At 43.4% G+C, this 20,242-nt stretch overlaps 1 protein-coding gene across 1 annotated transcript in view; it reads right to left on the reverse strand.

Moving 5' to 3' along the window:
- The window catches only part of SAMD13 (sterile alpha motif domain containing 13), a 48,381-nt gene that overhangs the window by 4,529 nt on the left and 23,610 nt on the right, over positions 1–20,242 (reverse strand). Inside the window, exon 3 of the mRNA XM_024767869.1 lies at positions 12,213–12,324. Coding sequence (XP_024623637.1) covers positions 12,213–12,324 — 112 coding nt within the window. The remainder of the gene's footprint in view (positions 1–12,212; positions 12,325–20,242) is intronic.

A 20,242-nucleotide genomic window follows, 5' to 3' on the forward strand; every position in this document is an offset into this window, starting at 1 on the left:
CTGAAAAGATCAATGAGATAACACATGAAGTAGAATTCCTTACTTCTACTGAGCAGTCGATAAATCCTAGCTATTTTTAAAAATATATTTAAAAATCTTAACCCATTTACTTTTCACTCTTTCTCTGACAACTTTATATAATAGGTGACTCTTTCAGTTAAGCTTAACTATGATATGGTCCATTGGAAATGGGGAAAAAGAAGAGATGGGGAGAGAAGAAGCAAAGAGAAAGAGGCTAGGAAGAGAAAAAGGGCCATCAAGAAAGAGGCAATGGATAATAACAAGGTAGGGCAGGGAAAAAAAAAGGAAGAGGAGTCAGTGGGATTTATAATGGTAGGGCCCTGCAAATGTCTCAGAAGGCCATATCTGTGGTGGTCTCTACTGTCCCAGATAGAGTCCAGGAGAAAAGAAGGCTCAATTTAGAATCAGAAGACTTGGGCTGGAAGCCAAACTCTGCTGCTTCCTAGTTCCTATGGAGCATCTGGCCCATTATTCCCTCCCTCTGTGAAATGAGAAATTTGTATTAAGCTGACCCCTGTCCATTCCAGTTCAACACACTCTCAGATTCCAATTCTGTCTTTGACAAGCATCAGACTCACCAGCCTCACAGCAAAGTCTCCCCGTGGAAGAACACAGCAGCAGCTCCTTACCAGTGGTGTGGAGGAATCCGATGGAACAGGCGTTCTTTTCCCACTTCAGTCTTCCGCCTCACATATTCTAGAACTTTCTTTATAACAACTTCCTTGCCACTCACTATCTGGCTACAAGTGGTGACCAGTTTGAAGTTACCAATTCCACTGCTTATAAAAGGTATAAATGTCACAGAGGAAGGGGAATTTGGTCCAGAGCCCAGGGATACAAAAGTGGAAAATCCTGTGTCCAGTATGGGGGTCACATAAAAAAAGGAGGAGTGGAACCTCCTGGCCCTACCCACATGGCCACTGGGAAAACAGTCTCCTGAGAAGGGCTCTTTAACTTCAAAGACATTTTGAAAGCCACAGTGTGGCCTCTCAAACCACAGTTCCTCCTTCAAATCATCCTTGTCCCTGCCATCTCCTGTTTTCCCTTTTGATGCGATTCCTTCTGGACTTGTCATAGTTGTTGCGTTTCTCGGCATCAGACAAGACGGCAGAGGCCTCTGCTACTTGATTGAACTTCTCCTTAGCTGCCTCCCGGTTTTCTGGGTTCTCGTCTGCGTGGACCCCAAGACCTAACTGGTGATAAGCCTTCTTAATATCAGAGGAAGAAGCATTTTGTGGCATCCCCAGTACTTTGTAGTAATTCACCATGTTTCTTTAAAGGACTTTTCCTCACCAAGACACAGAGTTTATTTTCTGAAGAATTTCCGGGTAACTTTGGAAAGGAAGATGGTGGACTACTCAAGTCTACAGCAAGACCTTTTGAATCATATCACATGATTCTTGGGACAAAGGCTCTTCTGGGGGAGAAATTCCTATTTGGGGCTGGTATCCTCTACAATGTCCCCACCCCTTCCCTGACCTCTGCAGCTCATTGTGGGTGGAGTGACTATGAGCTCAACACCATCATCCAATGACTATCAGCTGATGCTGTGCTTGCCTTGCAATCCTATTGGTGGAAAATTTGGGGTGGATAATATACATCTTGGAGGACAGAAACTATCTGTGTGGCTCAAAAAGAAGTCTTTACCTCATTTGTTAAAGTAACAATTGGAAGCAACATGGGTCTTGCATTTATATCAGACACAAAATCCATTTCTGCTCATTATGCAGGCTCATGCCTTCAGTAATGTAACGGGTATCTCCCTGTGGATATCTGCTGCGGGCACGAAATGGGTGATAAAGGGGCTCTATTCCAAAAAAATCACGTACACGTTTCTGATGAAGGAAAGAGACTGAAACTCATGTCATCAAATGAGGAAACTAGGTTACAGAGAATTCTGCCTAGATAAGAAAGAAAGAATAGATTGAAGGAATAGAATTAGAAGTGAAGGCTTCCCATGTATGGTCAGATAAGGCTTCTTCACTTCAATTGATCTCTTAAAGTTAGTCTTTTTGAAATTTATCTCTGGACTTAAAGATAGAACTAAGTAGCAGTGTCGCATCAGCCAATGCTTTAAAGAATGGCTTTAAAGCTCAAGTGTAGCAAGGCTGCTCTTTTTCCAGGACACACAACTACACATTTCCCAGACTTCCTTGCAATTCGGTGTGGCCGTGTGACCACATAGTGGCCAACGACATGTGAAGGGATGACGTGCACCTCTCTCCAGCCTGGCCCATAAAACCACCACGTGTGCTCCTTCTTGCGCTTTATCCTTACACCAACTGGATGTCAGTGCCCAAGTGATCTGGAAAGCATACAGCTGAAGATGACAGAGCTCCCATCAGCCTGGGACCTTGAATTACAGTGGAGCAGAACACCTCCACCAACAACCTTGGACTATTTATATTAAGAAACTTCTACTATAGTTAAGCCATTATATCTATTTTCATCTACTTGTGACAGCAGTTGATGTCTACTCTAATACACCAACCATTTCTACAACTTCACCTTCCTTATTAGAACCTAATCTTATAATGTCGTCAACCAGAAGAGTCCCACCTCTGCCACGCTGGAAGTCCAATATCCTAGTCTATCTCTCACTACTCCCTCCCATTATACCCACTTTTTCATTTCAACTCCTCTTTCTCCAGGGTAATGAGTCCCCTGCAGACTCCTCTTTTGTATCAAATCTGCACCCAGTGGTTGGCCCTTGCAACCATTCTTTTACATGCCCTCTCGAATCACCCTCTTAGGCTATTAGCCCTCCACTGTGCCCATGCCATAAACACTCCATGCAGGAGCAGTCTAGCAATCAATCCAGCTTCTCTGATTCCTATACCTGGTGAAGTGGGAGAAAAAAAATCAAGAAACCAAGAAGATGAACACTAAACATGTGCAGTGCACCAGTCTCGGCTGGGTCAGGAGAATATATCAACAGTTCTTTTATTTACCGTTGCTCAGCTCTCTCTCCCATGCCCCTAGGTGGCCATTCTTAACCTTCACTGCTCTCCTCTAGTTCCTTAGTAAACTTCTACCCATCCTGTCCACTCCAAGCAGAGGAGCTTGCCTCTTGGTTAGCAAAGAAAATAGAAACTGTCAGGAACTGCCTGAATGTCCCTTAGGACAAGGGCCATCTCAGCTGTATCTGCACACATCCTTACCTATGCTCCCAGAGCACAGGAAGGACAGAGGAAGATGTCCCTGTCTTGCTCAGAACTAATTCCCAATATATTTTTTTATATTGACCAAATTGAATCTTCATGTATACTACCTGACATTACATTTTATTGCAGTAAAATATATATACCATAAAATAGGCCATTTTAACTATTTGTAAGTGTACAATTCAGTGGCATTAGTGATATTCACAATGTTGTACAATTATTGCCACTGTTTTTTAAACTCTTCCATCACCAAACGGAAATCCCATGAAGCAATAACTCCCTCCTCTCCACTAGCCCTTTATAACCTCTAATCTGCCTTGTGTCTCTATGAATTTGCCTATTTTAGATATCTCATATAAATGGAATCATATAATATTTGACTGGCTCATTTCACTGAGCATACTATTTTCAAGGTTCATCTATCTTGCAGCTTGTATCAGAACTTCGTTCCTTCTTATGGCTGAATAACATTCTATTGCATATTAGGTACCACATTTTATTTATCCATTCATCTGTTCATGGATACTTGGGTTGGTTCCACCTTTCGGTTATTGTGAATAATGCTACAATGAACATTTGTGTACAAGTATCTGTTTGAGTCCCTCTTTTCAATTCTTTTGTGCGGAATTGCTGGGTCATATGGTAATTTTATGCGTAACCTTTTGAAGAACTGCCAAACAGTTTTCTATAGCGGCCACACTATTTTATATCCCTACCAGCAATGTATGAGGGTTCAAATTTCTCCATGTCCTTGCCCCTCCACACTCTTTTGATCTCATCCCTTTCATTGTCCTCAGGGATTCTGCTTCATTGAACTGTTCTCAATTTCATTCAATTTTAACTTGTCCAATTCTTCTGGCTACTTTCCTGCATGTAAATAAGTTTGAGCATCTCCTCTCTTAGGAAAGAGCTCTCAGGTCTTCATGACCCTCCTACTGCTGGAGCTCCCTCCACTTGCCTCCCACTCACTCCTCAACTTGGAGGAAAGAGTCCTCCACCTTCCAGTCCACCCCCAGCTCCAGTGAAACTCCAGTGTCATTGGCAGACCCCATTGGGCTTCGCCTTTTTGAGGCATTTGACCTTGTTGATCATTTCACTTTTTTTTGAAACTCTTCCTGTCATTGGTTTCTAGACAACCTTTCACACTGAGTATTTCTCAGATGCTTTTGCCAGTTCCCTTTCTTCTCCTAACAATTGAAACCTGGGTGCTCCCTAGGGTGCTGTCCTTGGCCTTTTTCTTTTCCCCTTTTAAATGCCTGTCTCATCCTCACCCCTTCCTATGACTGCTGATGACTCTCATGTCTCTCTTTCTAGGCCTCGCCCTTCCCATGAGCTGTCTTCTAGATATATCCACTAGATGCCTACATGCTCTCAAACTGAACATGCCCCAAACTGTACTCATTCCATCTGTCTTAAAACTGACCTCTTGGGGCTTCCCTGGTGGTGCAGTGATTGAGAGTCTGCCTGCTAGTGCAGGGGACACGGGTTCAAGCCCTGGTCTGGGAGGATCCCACATGCCGCGGAGCAACTAGGCCCGTGAGCCACGACTACTGAGCCTGCGCGTCTGGAGCCTGTGCTCCGCAACGAGGGGCCGCGACAGTGAGAGGCCCGCGCACTGCGATGAAGAGTGGCCCCTGCTTGCCACAACTAGAGAAAGCCCTCGCACAGAAACGAAGACCCAACACAGCCATAAATAAATAAATAAATAAATAAATAAATTTAAAAACAGACCAAAACAGAACTGACCTCTCACTAAAGTCCTGGTTAATGACACTTCTTTGCAACTAACAAATCCAGACATCTAGCAGTCGTCACCCAAGCCTCCTCCCTCTCCCACACTGAGCAGTGAGCTCAGTCCTGGGGCTAAGGTAGAGAACTGAGACGGGACAAATCTTCACCCTCCATTGCCAATGATCCACTAAATTCTCTTGACCATCTTCCCCAGATGGTCTTTCTAATCCATCTCTTCCTTTCCATCCCCAATGGAATGATTATATCAGCTTTCCTGCCTTCTGTCTCCTTGTCTTCCAAGCCACTCTCCACATTGTCACGAGACTGATCGTTCAGAAACACAAATCTCACCCTGGCACTCCCCACTCAATATCCTTCAGTGGTTTCCTAGTCCCTCTCACCCAAACAGACTATCTGCTATCCGGACCCCTGTTTATCTTTCAGTCTTATCCTTAGGCATTCCCTGCTCCACACCTCTTACGCCAAGGTTCTGGGAGTTCTCCAGATAAATCATGTTTTTTCATGCCCCCATGCCTTTGTATCTAATCCCCCTTCTGCCCAGAATCTTCCGTGCTTCCTTCAAACAATTATCATACCTACAATAGTTTCAGGTGGCCTTATTAAAGTAAAATAATACTTGTAATAATGATCATTATTTTACTTTAATAGTTTCATTTATTTTATTTTTGGCTGCATTGGGTCTTTGTTGGTGAGCACGGGCTTTTCTCTAGTTGCGGCGAGCAGGGGCTACTCTTCGTTGCGGTGCGCAGGCTTCTCACTGCAGTGGCTTCTCTTATTGTGCAGCACAGCCTCTAGGTGCATGGGCTCAGTAGTTGTGGCTTGCAGGGTCTAGAGCGCAGAGCTCAGTAGTTGTGGCGCACAGGCTTAGTTGCTCCACCACATGTGGGATCTTCCCGGACCAGGGCTTGAACCCGTGTCCCCTGCATTGGCATGTGGACTCCTAACCACTGTGCTACCAGGGAAGTTCCAACTTTATTAGTTTTATATTTATTTTCATAAGTGTTAGAAAAAGCTGTAACAGCTATGGAAACAAATGAACAAGTGAATAAGCCAAAGAAGCACCACATACCTGGCTATCTTATAATGTATTATAACTTCTCATTTCACATGAATGATTTAAACAACAATTTGGGGGTTTGGTCTATATAAATCTATTCTATTTCAATCAAAAAATTCAAAAGGTTCTTTCCTTATCAGTTTTGCTTCCATTCTCTTTGCTGTTTTCTTATTGCTAGCATTACCCATTTGTTTTTTAACTCTTTTCTAAATTTTTGTGGGCTGAAAGGACACATCAGCAGAGTCTAAGTTGCCACTTCCCCTGTTCATTATGCCACAAAATCTTTTAAGCATTTCAGACTGTTAAGAAATATCAGGTGTCAAATCACCTCGTATATTTCCAGTACTTGGTATTATAATATGCTGAAAAGGTAATAAAAGTTATGGTCAATTTGTGGGATTTTAACTGGTCTAATTCAGAGCTGGATTTATTTATTTATTTGTTTGTTTGTTTATTTATTTATTTTTGGCTGCATTGGGTCTTCCTTGCTGTGCGCGGGCTTTCTCTAGTTGCGGCGAGCAGGCTTCTCATTGTCAAGGTGGCTTCTCTTGTTGCGGAACATGGGCTCCAGGCGCGCAGGCTTCAGTAGCTGTAGCTGTGGCACGTGAGCTCAGTAGTTGTGGCTCGAGGGCTCTAGAGCACAGGCTCAGTAGTTGTGGCACACGGGCTTAGTTGCTCCATGGCACGTGGGATCTTCCCAGACCAGGGCTTGAACCTGTGTCCCCTGCATTGGCAGGCAGATTCTTAACCACTGCGCCACCAAGGAAGTCCCAGAGTTGGATTTACCATGAAGTTAATGAAGCTTAATTTTTGCCTTAGCAATTTTGTATCATGATTTTGTACTTTTATTCCAAAGGAAGGCTCTTAAAATTGTATGATTTTAACCTCCCTCTCTCCCCCAACCTCTGCAAACCTGGATTTGTCCCAGGTCTAATTAGAACTATCCATCTAGAGCCACTACAGTTGAAGTCCATTCAACTATAACTTAGGACCATGCTCGTGGTTACTCTGACTGGCCTTTCCACTTTACTACTCCATTTGAGGAGGTTAGTGTTACTTGGCAATTTGTAACAATAAAATATTTTATTTATAGTTACTAAGTCAGTGGCCTCGGAAACGTATCAAAAGTTAGCAATAAGCCATCTGAAAAGAAATGTCAGTCTTGGAATTTCAGGCAAACAGCTTAAACAACCAGTTGGACATTTCAGAGTAAAATACTGTTCTTATTCGTGTGGTTTAGGGGAAGTGAGGCGATATGGAGTAAAATTAATTTGTCACCATGAGTTGCATATTATTTTGTCATGATACTCTGAGAAAAAAATTCTCAATGATTCATATTGTTCTAGAAACAGATGCACTGATGTCGCTCACTTGTGAGTTTGAGGATCTGAACAATATGAATTAAGTGACCTTCATTGAATGGCCCCTCTCCATGTCCATCTTCTTCACATACATTCTGAGTGAATGAGTCAGACAGTGAAGAAATGAAGTGACTACCCACAACGGGCACACTGTCTTTGCGACCTGCAGTTAGGGTCTTTCTCTAGTTGTGGTGAGTGGGGGCTACTCTTCATTGCGGTGCATGGACTTCTCATTGCAGTGGCTTCTCTTGTTGAGAAGCATGGGCTCTGGGTGTGTGGGCTTCAGTACTTGTGGTGCATGGGCTCAGTAGTTGTGGCACGTGGGCTCTAGAGTGCAGGCTCAGTAGCTGTGGCTCACGGGCTTAGTTGTTCTGCAGCATGTGGGATCTTCCTGGACCAGGGCTCAAACCCGTGTCCCCTGCATTGGCAGGCAGATTCTTAACCACTATGCCACCAGGGAAGCCCCTGGGTCTTCCCTCCTGATAAGTCTTTTGGTTTGCACCTGTGGCTCACACAGAGGCTCAAAAGAGGTTGGCCAGAAGAAAACCTGATGGAGATAATTGCACTAGTGGGAAACTTAATGGAGATAATTGTTAGGTGTCAGTGTGCCTGCATAGACAAAAGGAGGTTATACAAAGATCCCCCAGTTAATTCAGCTGCCCCTCCATACCACAGGAACATGGGACACGCCTGCACTTTGGACAAACCTCGCTCAATGGCCTGACATCTTCCAAGGGAGCGTGTTGCTAGAAATCCACCTCTGAGTCTGGTTGCTATAACAAGAGAATATCCAGTAATGTACTGTGAGATCATACCAAGAAGACAGACACTCTCCTGAAAGTTGGCACATGGGATGGTGGACATGTCCGATGTCAGTGTTAGTGTCTTAGTCAGCTTAGGCTGCTATAACAAGACACCATGGATTAGGTGGCTTAAACAACAGAAATTTATTACTCACAGTCTGGAGGCTGGAAGTCCCAGATCACAGTGCCAACACGTGGCTCTTGGTAGGGCCCTCTTCCTACCATGCAGATGGCTGCCCTTGTGCTATATCCTCACATGGCACAGAGGGAAAGAGAAGCTCTCTGGTCACTTCTTTTCAGGGCACTAATCCCATCGTGAGGGTTCCAGCCTCATGACCTCATCTATCTCCCAAAGGCCCCAAACACCATCACACTGGGAGTTAGGGCTTTAACTTTAACGTGAATTTTGGGGGGGACACAAATATTACATCCATAACAGCCAAGAAATTAAGTTCTCACATCAACTGAGACATGCTACCCTTGGCAACCCTTTCTGAACCTGCCCTTTTCTAAGGTGGTTTAGGGGATGTTCACATCCCTGCCATGCTTCCATCAGATGGCAAGGCAAAGCCTCCCTTAAGGAGATTTCAGGGTGTGACCATTCTTATTGTTTCTCAGCTGCTGTGACCTAGAAGATGTGCCTAAAAGGGTCATGTGTTTGGCCTGGGGGTGGCCTGCAGTCTTCCCATCTGGGATGATTGGTGAGTGACAGCTGACTGCTTGAGGTCCATTGCCGGGACCTAGAAGATGTGCCTAAAAGGGTCATGTGTTTGGCCTGGGGGTGGCCTGCAGTCTTCCCATCTGGGATGATTGGTGAGTGACAGCTGACTGCTTGAGGTCCATTGCCGGGAAGATCCTTGGAGGTGAAAGACTGAAGGCCTCTGAATCATGAAATGGAAGAGGTAGGTTAACATAGTAGAGGATCTTGATCCTCAGTCCTCATGAAAATCACAGCAGCTGCTTGTCATATCAGCCTGAGCCTGGCCAGTGGTTCCCTCCTTGCCCTCTACCTCCTTTAATGAGAAGAGGAAAGACAATGAGAATTTCAAAGCAGGAGGAAGATTTGAATCACTTCCAGAGAATAATTCAAGGCAGACTCTTTTCCCCGCCCAATTGCCTTTCCACAAGAATGAAGAATTTGAGCTTGTAGACAATGCTTGCAAAATTCCAGTCCCCTGGGAATTCATTTCTCAGGCTCCAGAGTTGGAGAAGCAAGATGGTGCTCCTTTCCTCCCTTGAAGGACTTCTGAATGAGATGCCTTGGGAAAGTGTGTTCCCTTTTGCCCCCCACTGTCACTGGTGCCAGAGTGATGTCATCCTTGGGAGAAAGTACCTGCTCCTGGGCCGAGCTCAGAGCTGGCCGGTTCCATTCCAGAATCTGGAAGGCCCAAAGAACATCCCCACCCCCAATCTGGGACATCTGCCCCGGAGGAGTCTGAGCAAAAGCTCATTCTGAAAAATGCTTTTGGACAGCAGGGAATCTGGCCAAGAGACCTTTTAGCTAAGTCCCTTTTTTTGTTAACCTTTCACAATATTCTTTAAATTTAATTTTAGAAGTGAGTTAACTCAACTACAATGACACAAATGGACTCTATATCATTAAACCAAAATAAAATATGTTCCAGCTGATCAGCCTTCCACTTTCCAACCTGAGCTACTTCCCCCCACAATTTTATTGCAAAAATTTTCAAACATAAAGTCGGAAGAATATTATAGGGAACGCCCATACTCCCACCACCTAGATTCTACAATGAACATTTTCCATACTTACTTTATCATATGTCTATCCAACTACTCATCCCTCTAGCCAACTATCAATCCATATTTTGATGCATTTCCAAGTAAGTTGCAAAATCAGCATACTTCTCCCCTGAATACTTCAGTTTGCATACCATTAATTGTTTTATTTTTTTACAGTTCTTTTCATTTTGAGGAAACATTTATTGGCTATGTAATACACAAATCTGAATTGTTTGCATATACCTGTGCATATGTGGTGACCAATGCATATACCCATAACACAAACCCTTATCAAGACACAAAACGCTACCATCACTCAGAATGTTCCCTCATGCTCCTTCCTGGTCATTCCCCTCTCCCACCTATCCAGAGGCAACCACTGTCTGATTTTTTTCTACCACTAGTGCATTTTCCTGTTCTCATCATTTGTCTGAATGGAACTGCTGTGGTCTATTTGTGTCCCCCCAAAATTCATATGTTGAAACCTAACCCCCAATGGGTGTTAGGGATATTAGTAATGGTATTAAGATGTGGGCCCTTTGGGACGCAATTAGATCACGAGGGCAGAGGCCTCGTGAATATTTGTGCCTTTATAAAAGCAGCCCCAGAGACCTCTCTCATCCCTTCCTCCATGTGAGGACACAGTGAAATGACAGCTGTCTCGGAAGCAGTCCCTCACCAGATACCCAATCTGATAGTGCCTTGATCTTAGATTCCCTACCTGCAAAATCGTGAGAAATACATGTTTGTTGTTTATAAGCCACACAGTTTATGGTATTTTTGTTATAGCAGCTTGTATGGACTAAGAAGCCATTCAGAATGAGCTCTTTTATGTAAGGCTTCTTTCACTTAGCATAATGTTTTAAGACTCATCCAAACTATTGTATATATCAGTACTTCATTTTTCTTTATTCCATTTTATGAGAAGACCAGAGTTTGTATATTCACTCTCCTATTGATGGACACTTAGGCTTCCAGTTTTGGACTACTATGAATAAAGCTATTTAACAATGTGCTTTCATTTCCCTTGGGTAAATACTCAGGAAGGAAGTTGTTGATCGTGGGGTAGATGTACGAGTGTTTATTTTACACTCCCACCAACAATGTAGGAGAGTGTGGTTGCTCTACATCCTCGCGAACATTTGCAATCAGTCTTTCTAATTTTAGCTATCCTGGTGGCTGCGAAGTGATTTAAACTGTTATTTTGGCACATTTTCCAAATTAACAAAAGACACATATGCATAGGGATCAGGTGGAAGGAAATACTGATTGAAGGACATCTAGAGATTGGAATATACGGTATTAGAAAAGTGCACTTATCCAAACCCAGCTTGAGAGAGTAAGAAATGGCTAAAGGGATGTGCAAGAAGCAGCCAAACACATTGCTCGCTTTATAATTCTCTCAATTATATTACAACATTAGAGAAGTAAACGTAATGCTTAGGAGACTGCAGACTTCATTGACGGGGAGATGGGAACTCTGTGTTTTCCTACAGAGCTGGTCTGGTGTGGACCACGTGTACCCCAATTTGCTTCCTCGTGGTCAAAGCCCTTTGAGCACCATCTCTACAAAGCTGGCCCAGCTTGGAAAATGGAATTGGGACTCACCCAGACAATTGGGAAGGACCCCCTGCTCCTCCTTCCCTCTCTCCAGTACCAACCCTGGACCTGAGCGAGGGAATTAACTTTTGGGGGCATCAGCGTTGGGCCAGCACCTATCCTAGGCACTGTGCCTTCGCTGTCCTTTAATCCTCACGGCACCACCCTACCAAGTTAGGCATTGAGAGCCTCCTCTTACAGATGTGAAACCAAGACTCAGAGAGTCATAGTAGCCTGTCTGCGGTCACATAGAGTTACAAGAACTAGGATCTGAGTCTATCTGAGTCTGGTGTCCTCTTTCCACTAGACTTTGCTCAGCACCCAGCAAGCAAACTGGAGGAGACTTGATTAACAGCTCAGGTGGTGCCAAGCCCAGAAGCAGACAAGGCTGCATGTCTCTCAGCCAGATTGGCCCCTCCTTTTTCTTTCTTTTCTGCTTTCTAGTGTGTTTGTGTGGAAGGTAGGGCTGTGCCGTCTTTCAGAAGATGCAGGTGTTGAGGAGACTGAGCCCTCCTCTCTGCGGCTGTGACTGTGTCTCCTCTCCTCTCGGGGCTTGGGTTTTTCTCTTGCAGGAAGGAATCGGTAGCTTGTCACTCCTGTCCTGCCCTCTCCCACCCCCTCAGTTTCTCAGGGGCTGGGATGGTCGGGAGCCTCACTCAGCCTTCACCAGCGGGAGGTGATCACGTTCATCATGTGTTTCTCTAGACCGAGTTACCTGTTCCTGAAACGCACTAGCTTGCTCTTCGAATCCTGCGGTTCGGAAGTAATTGACGACATCCATCACGGCCCAGTCTGCAGGATCGGGTGGCCTCCCATTCTCCATGGAACTGCAAAATAACAATCAAGATGGCTGTCAGGGCAGAACATGCAAGTGTGTGCGGCTAGGCTCTCCACTCAGCCTCCCAGGGGCAGGCCTGGCCCAGCTCACTGTAACCAGAGGCCCAGATCCCAGTGTATGTGCCTCAGAACCAGAATCACTCATGCGTTTCTTGGGCTCAGAAGATCACTGCTCTCACTGGCTCAGTCACTCCTTTCTCTATGAACCTTTAATATAAAGTATTTCCTCATGTATTGTTTTTTAATCCAGAGATATTAAGAGGGGTCCAGGGCTTCCCTGGTGGCGCAGTGGTTGAGAGTCCACCTGCCAATGCAGGGGACGTGGGTTCATGCCCCGGTCTGGGAGGATCCCGCATGCTGCGGAGTGGCTGGGCTCGTGAGCCATACTGGCGGCCCACAATATGGCATTCATACCCCTGAGCTAAGAATACCAGACCTCTTACAATGTGGCCCCAACATGTCATCACTTTTCCCATCCCCAACCCCGCACATCCAGGGCTAAAGCCATTCCCCAACACACCATGCCCTTCACATGCTGTTCCAGCCACTGAATGCCCCCTCATTTTCCAACAAAATCCTACCCTTCCTACCAGTTCAAATGCCATCATCTCTGTAAGGCATTTTCTGGCTGCACCTGGGTAAGTGTTTGTTATAACATCCTCTGAGTTCAAGACCTCCATTCTAACTCCAACTGCAGCACTTTTCCCACTGGATTATACTCCACTTATTAGACAGTCTCTAGGAGACTGTCTAATCTTTCTACAGAGATGTGGGCTGAAGAGGTACATTTGGACCAGGAGATGTGGGCTGAAGAGGTACATTTGGACCTGGACCATTTCTCACTTTATTATCCCTTGTGTCAAGTACATAGTTAGGAATTCAGTCAATGTTCAGACGACTAGATGTTGATCAAGCATTAGTTTGAGAGGGTCTCTGGGTAACCTCCTCAATGGATTTAGAGAGGAGGGGAGGAAAGGTGGAAGAGAGAAAGAGTGGCAAGGACCTGCAGTTACTGTGACTCTTATTTCTGTGTTTCAAGAGTATTTGTCTAGATTTCTCTATGCCTCGTCCGCAGTGATTCTTCCAGAGTGTACATCCCATCACATTGTTCCCCTGCTTCCAATCCTTCAAAGACTTCTTCCCATTGCCCTTTGGATAAATTCCAAGTAGTTTCACTTGGCTCAGGAGGTCCTTCAGGACAAAGCCCCCTCCTGGCCCTCCAGCTGGGAATATATTGGTGAGTGAGACAGAAGGGTCATTACTCTTGTGAATACACAGCACTTTTGGGGTAGACACTGATCGGTAATCATACGACTAAATGTACAGCCACACAATGTAGCTGAAGGATAGGCACTCTGTACTATGGCAGTTTGAGGGGCTAGGAGAGGCTTTCTTGTGGAAGTTTCTTTTGAGGTAAGGTCTAGAGAGCAGCCAGAAGGTTAACCGTATAAAGGAGTAAGCTGAAGATTATTCCAGGCTCTGTAGCAGGAATATACAGCCCAGGGAGCCATGCTGGTGTCAGAGGCCACATCAAGGATTCTGGGTTTTTGTCTATGAGCAATGGGACTTGTTAAATGGTCTGATGTAATGGGTGTGACCTGATCTGACTCACATTTCTAAAAAGAGGGTACTGGAGAGGAGCCAGAGGAGAAGAAGGGACCAAGCAAGAGATCATGGTGACTGAGACTATGGTGGAAAAGGAGAGAAGCATGTGGATTTCAAAAATATTTAACCAATAGAATCAGCATGACCTAGTGGTGGACTAGACATGAGAACAAAGGAGATCGAAGTGTCCTGGAACTGGATGGATGGTGGTAACTGCACTTAGACTGCATCCCCAGGTTTGGTTGGACACATTGAATGTGGGGTACCATCTATATCGAAGTTGAGATTTCATGTGGAACATGGGTCTGGAACTCAAAGCAGACAGGTGGGCTAGAGGTACACAGCGGGGAGCCAGAAGCGTTTAGATGGCATGTGAAACCTTGGGAGGGGACGAGAGGAGAACTGGGCCTAGAATCAAGCTTGGGAAGGTCCAACATTTAGTGCAAGTTGCAAAGATTCATGTTACTTTTAATGGAAATGAAATTGCCCAGACTTTGGGGATTCCTGAAAGTCTTCAAACATCCAAAAGTCAAGGGTTGACCTGTGTCTCTGCCTTGTTCCCAGGATAATGTTTTGCTCATAGTAGGAACTTAAAATATTTGATTAAAAAAACAAACCTCTCCTAGTTAAAGAAAAGGGAGTCACTAATCAATGGCACATGTGATCAACTACTTATCAACATAGCACTTAATTTAAAAACATTTAGAGCCAATGCTTGCTAGTTATAAGTATTTTCCCTTTTGGGCATAGAGATTGTGAATCTATAAATACTGCCCATGTACATACACACTCACGTACATGGTCACTCACACACGGCATGTGCTCCCCTGCCACCCTCCTACCATTTAACAGTCAATATACATGGGGAAAAACTAGTTTTTACTCTAACATTGTTAAACATTAACATGTACTTTCAAATCAAGACTAAATGTGTTTTTAAAAAATTATACACATGCTGGGATTTTCCACCATCTCTTTTTTTTTTTTTTTTTTTTTTTTTTTTCCCTACGCGGGAAGCAGGCGGACTCTCAACCACTGCACCACCAGGGAAGCCTCCATCATCTCTTTAACATAAGCAATCATGAGCTGACACAGGGGACTCTCTTTTAGGTACCATTTTCCTTCCCTCTCTTGCTTAAGTTGGGCTTGAAAAATGTTTGGAAAGGATTCATTGTTTTAACAAATCTTTTAAGTTTTCTAGTCAGCTTGCTTCTAGCAGCGAGCACAGCGCCCCATCAGATGCACTTTTAAGTGCCCCAGAAAACATCTGAACTCACTCTCTCTGTGGCTGACTTCAATTAGCTGCCTTTCTTCATAAAGAATTGTTATCTAATTATGATAAAAAAAAACTATGCTACATTGTAATTTTAGGATGGGAGGCTTTCCTGATTCTTATTCTGCTGGGATATGACATCATCACTTCCTCAGTTCTGAAATATCCTTGAGTACTAGCATTGCAGCAGAGAACAAAGGCTTTGCAAAACTGCTGGCAGTGTACCATGAAGAGCACCAGTAATGAGGAATGTCTCATACTTAGGGTGAGGGGATACACAGAAGAAGCCAGTGTTAGACCACTCACATCCTGAGAGGAGAAACTATCTGTCTCCATCTCTGCCTCTCTACAGCTCCCAGCACAGGTTGGACTGGTGTGTACAGTTGATACATGGCAAAGATCTGTTACATTAATGGAATAACAACCAGAGAGCATTTAGAGTCTACAATGTGCTTTTCACGCATAATCTATTATCAGCCTCCCAGCTCCTTGTGAACTGGCTACTATAACCTGTTTTTAGGAAACTAAGGCTCAGAAAGGTTAAGAACTCATCCCAAATCACATAGTGTATAAAGCCAGGATTGGGTTCCACATATGCTTGCCTCCAAATCTATGCTTTTTTTCACTCCATACTCATTGATACAACAGATATTTACTAAAAGCCTACTGTCTTCTCAGTACTGTGCTAGAGGCAGGGTTACCAGGATAGGAATGCATATGCTTCAAGGAGCTGGCACTCTGGTGAGGGGAAGCAGCATACTCTAAGTATTAGAACTGGCGGGGGGTGAACTGGTGCTATTGGGGATGCACGCACTGGAGGGCCCAGATAATTCTGCCTGACCAGGACACTTGAAGATTTTTAATGCAATTCTGAAAGGCATCAATTGCTTCAAACACACACTAAGTTCCTCCGTGAGAGGGCATGGCTTGCAGAAGCAGAAATATGCAGGCACACATTGTCACTTCTAGGTTATGTTAAAGGATGATGGATGATTTTGCTGGACCCGTCCAGTGGTTTCAGCAACAGTTTAAACAAGAAACCTGGAGATTATCCAAGGCCACATGACGGTGGGTGTTGGGGAGGCCAGAGTGCCAAAGCCAGATAAAACTAGGAGGACATTTCAGAGGATGGATTTAAGCGTCACCTTTCCCCACTGGTAAAGCCAGTATGTCTCCTCAAGGACTGTTATTTGTGGCCAAACTGAGATACTTTGTTCCCTTTTAAGGGGACCATTCTCTCCAAATCTTTTCTTATAACTCATACATGTCAAATTCCAGGAGGAATTTAAATGGTGCTGTTTAAAACACCTCCCAGATGGTGGTTCCCACTGTGGCTGCTAATTCTGCACTGATGAAATGAGATGGCAGATATAAACGTTCCATTATCATTTGATACTTATTATTCATTATTGTCATAGCAAAATATTTCCTAGACTATAAGGTATAAAGATGATAAATTCATGAATATTTTTCCAAGCATGGAGGCTTTAAAAATATATATGTATGTTACCTTATTACAAAAAACTAGCAAGAAATGAAGGGCAGAATTTGTCTCCAATCCCATCACTTAATCAAATCAATGTTTCCATTTAACATAGTCACCTTTCAGTCCCTGTGCATATGGTTGGGTACATCACGTATGGATAAAAATTACATAATGTGTGAATAATTCACACTAGGAACTGATTATCCCTTAATTAAACAATCACCTCACTTTTAAAGAGAGCTAAAGAGACACGATCATGAGGACAGAAATGCAATAAGTAACAAATTTGGCAGATACATGCAGATCGAGACCTTATAATAAACGTTTTCATGTTGGCACATGATAATTTTAAGTGCTGGTGGCAAAAGTCTCCATTTCCCCTTTATATATTAGTGGAGGCAGATGAAAAATAGTTGAAACCCTTTCTCAGAATTTAGCGTGTGTATATTTTATGGCATTTATGATATTATAGATTCTGAGGGTTGATCAGACCAAAAGGAAACTCTGGATAAATACAGCCCATATGTGATTTCAAAACCCCATTATACTTATTAATTGCATTTCTGCTTTAAATTTCAGAGCAAAAGTTACCTCCTACTAGTTAATTATGGTGATATATTTATTTATCATGCTACTCTTATAAAGCTAATTCTCAATGTTACTTGTGTTTCCACTCAGAAATGCACTCTAACTTTGTACTTCCTTGATCTTTATAACTTATTTTCAAAATTAAATTAACCTGCTCTTTGCCCATATCTTAAATCAGCCTTTGGCTAAAAACAATGTAATTCTGATTGTAATAAATTAACATTGATCTCTCGGCCTAGGACATAGCTAAGAATGAAGAGACCAAATGAGCTTTAGTTTTATCTCCATTTTTTTCTCCCTCTCCCGTCATCCTAACAAGCAGGGATCTGGCTGAAAGACAGTTGGAGAAAGAGAAAGGATGATTCAAAGTTTCTTGACAGGACATTTTTCATTTTTTAATATCCAGCTAAATAAGAGTTGACTGCATTTAGCTGCAGCATACCCAAGCAACGAAAGTATTGAAAAAGCAAATAATTCTTCTGTATATTTCAAATTCTTTAGCTTGGCATTCAGGGATTTAATTCAAACATAACCTTCCAGGCTTCTTTCCAATTCCAAGTTTGTACTGAAATCCAACCAGTCAACATCCTGGACTTTCCCATATCCACAGCTTTGGTTATGCTACTCAAAGGCCTGTCTGTTCAACTGCCAAGGATTAGAACCCTACTCATTTTTAAAAGATACTGGTTAAATGTCTCCTTCCTAATAACCCCAATCAATCTTCCATTCCAATAATGAATTAATTTTAACCTGCCCACAATGAGCCGGGTACTTGATAAGCCTTGGGAACTAATCTAGTGAAAAGGAAAATCTCAAGTCAACTGCATGATGAAGATGGTCATATGTGTTCCCTGTCTTCATTATTTGTAGTGAGGTGGATGGACCTAGAGTCTGTCATACAGAGTGAAGCAAGTCAGAAAGAGAAAAACAAATACCGTATGCTAACACATATATATGGAATCTAAGGAACAAATAAAGGTCATGAAGAACCTAGGGGTAAGACAGGAATAAAGACACAGACCTCCTAGAGAATGGACTTGAGGATATGGGGAGGGGGAAGGGTAAGCTGGGACAAAGTGAGAGAGTGGCATGGACATATATACACTACCAAACGTAAAATAGATAGCTAGTGGGAAGCAGCGATATAGCACAGGGAGATCAGCTCAGTGCTTTGTGACCACCTAGAGGGGTGAGATAGGGTGGGAGGGAGGGAGATGCAAGAGATATGGGAACATATGTCTATGTATAACTGATTCACTTTGTTATACATCAGAAACTAACACACCATTGTAAAGCAATTATACTCCAATAAAATGTTTTAAAAAAAATAATAAAATGAAAAAAAAAAAGCAAGTAAAGAACAGAAGGACTAGCTAGATGGAGGAAGGAGGGCAGTATGAGTCAGGCTGTGCTAGGTGTGTGGAGCCCTGAAACAGCAGTAACACCATGATCAGGTCCCAAGAACAGACGAGCCATCTCCCTGCATCATTTCTTTCCTCTTAACAGGCATCTTGCCTCAGGCTCATGGCTTTCCTCTGAAATCACATGGCACTCTGTCCTTGGCATATCTATGCTGCGAATGTCTTCTGAACACCCCACCCCATCTTTCTGAAAACAAATCTGCCTCTTTCCTCACCTGCTCTCAGCTTTCTAGTATAAAGACCTCTGAACTAGTGTAAATAAGGACACTCCTCTCAAGAGGACTCATGAATTTCTGTTTTTCATTTACTATCAGATGCAATTCATGCCCACATTCATAATAAACAAAAACATATGCACATTTCATATCCCGATCATTAATACTAAAGAAAACTGCATACAGATTGCCGGAAGAACTTTCCTTCCCTGCTCTGAGCCATGGCACAATGGTCACTATTCCAAAGAACTTAGTGTGGCTTTAATGCTGAGACAAACTCAGGTTTCCTTCAGTAGGTTTATCAGTAGCACACCAGAATCTATGTAGAAAACAGCAACCCTTCAGAACTTCTAATGTATAGAAGATAACGTAATGCATGTTTGTGAATTCTGCTGGCATCAATTGGAACTCCTGTTGTTTTCACACTTAAAATATGATGATATGCTTAGCTGATTCTATAGTTTTACTCATTTTACTCTTTTGAAATGTATACTTCCTTAAGGCAGTTATTTACAATGGACAAAATTGTACAAGTCAAAAAAGTGAACAGACTCAATTCTTAACCCAAGTTGTCATTTAATTTAAGGGAATAACCAAACATAACCAAACTTTTAGCGTAAGACCATATGATAAGACTGAATTGTGTCCCCTCCACCCCCAAAATTCATATGTTGAAGCCCTAACCCTCAGTGTGATTCTATTTGGGACTAGGGCTTTTAGGACATAGAGTAATTAAGGTTAAATGAGGTCATAAGGGTGGGGTCCTAATCCAATAGGATTGGTAGCCTTATAAGATCTGCATGCATGCAGTGAGGCAAGTCCATGTGAAGACATAATGAGAAGGCAACCATCTACAAGCCAGGAAGAGAGCTCTCCCCAGGTAATGAATCAGCCAGCATCTTGATCTTGGGCTTCCCAGCCTCCAGAACTCTGAGAAACACATTTATGATGTTTAAGCCACCCAGTCTATGGCATTTTGCTAGGGCAGTCGAGTAGACTAATACACCATATATCAGAATGAGCAGACAGCCATAAAATACTAAGGAATTAACTTTGGCTTCACTAAGAAAAATTAAAATGCACCAATTAAAAGTATCACTATTGGGCTTCCCTGGTGGCGCAGTGGTTGAGAGTCCGCCTGCTGATGCAGGGGACACGGGTTCGTGGCCTGGTCTGGGAAGATCCCACATGCCGCGGAGCGGCTGGGCCCGTGAGCCATGGCCGCTGAGCCTGCGTGTCCGGAGCCTGTGCTCCACAACGGGAGAGGCCACAGCAGTGAGAGGACCGCGTACCGCAAAAAAAAAAAAAAAAAAAAAAAAA

Source organism: Neophocaena asiaeorientalis, unplaced genomic scaffold, assembly GCF_003031525.2.
Source record: "Neophocaena asiaeorientalis asiaeorientalis breed wild unplaced genomic scaffold, Neophocaena_asiaeorientalis_V1.1 scaffold546, whole genome shotgun sequence".
Taxonomy (NCBI): Eukaryota; Metazoa; Chordata; class Mammalia; order Artiodactyla; family Phocoenidae; genus Neophocaena; species Neophocaena asiaeorientalis.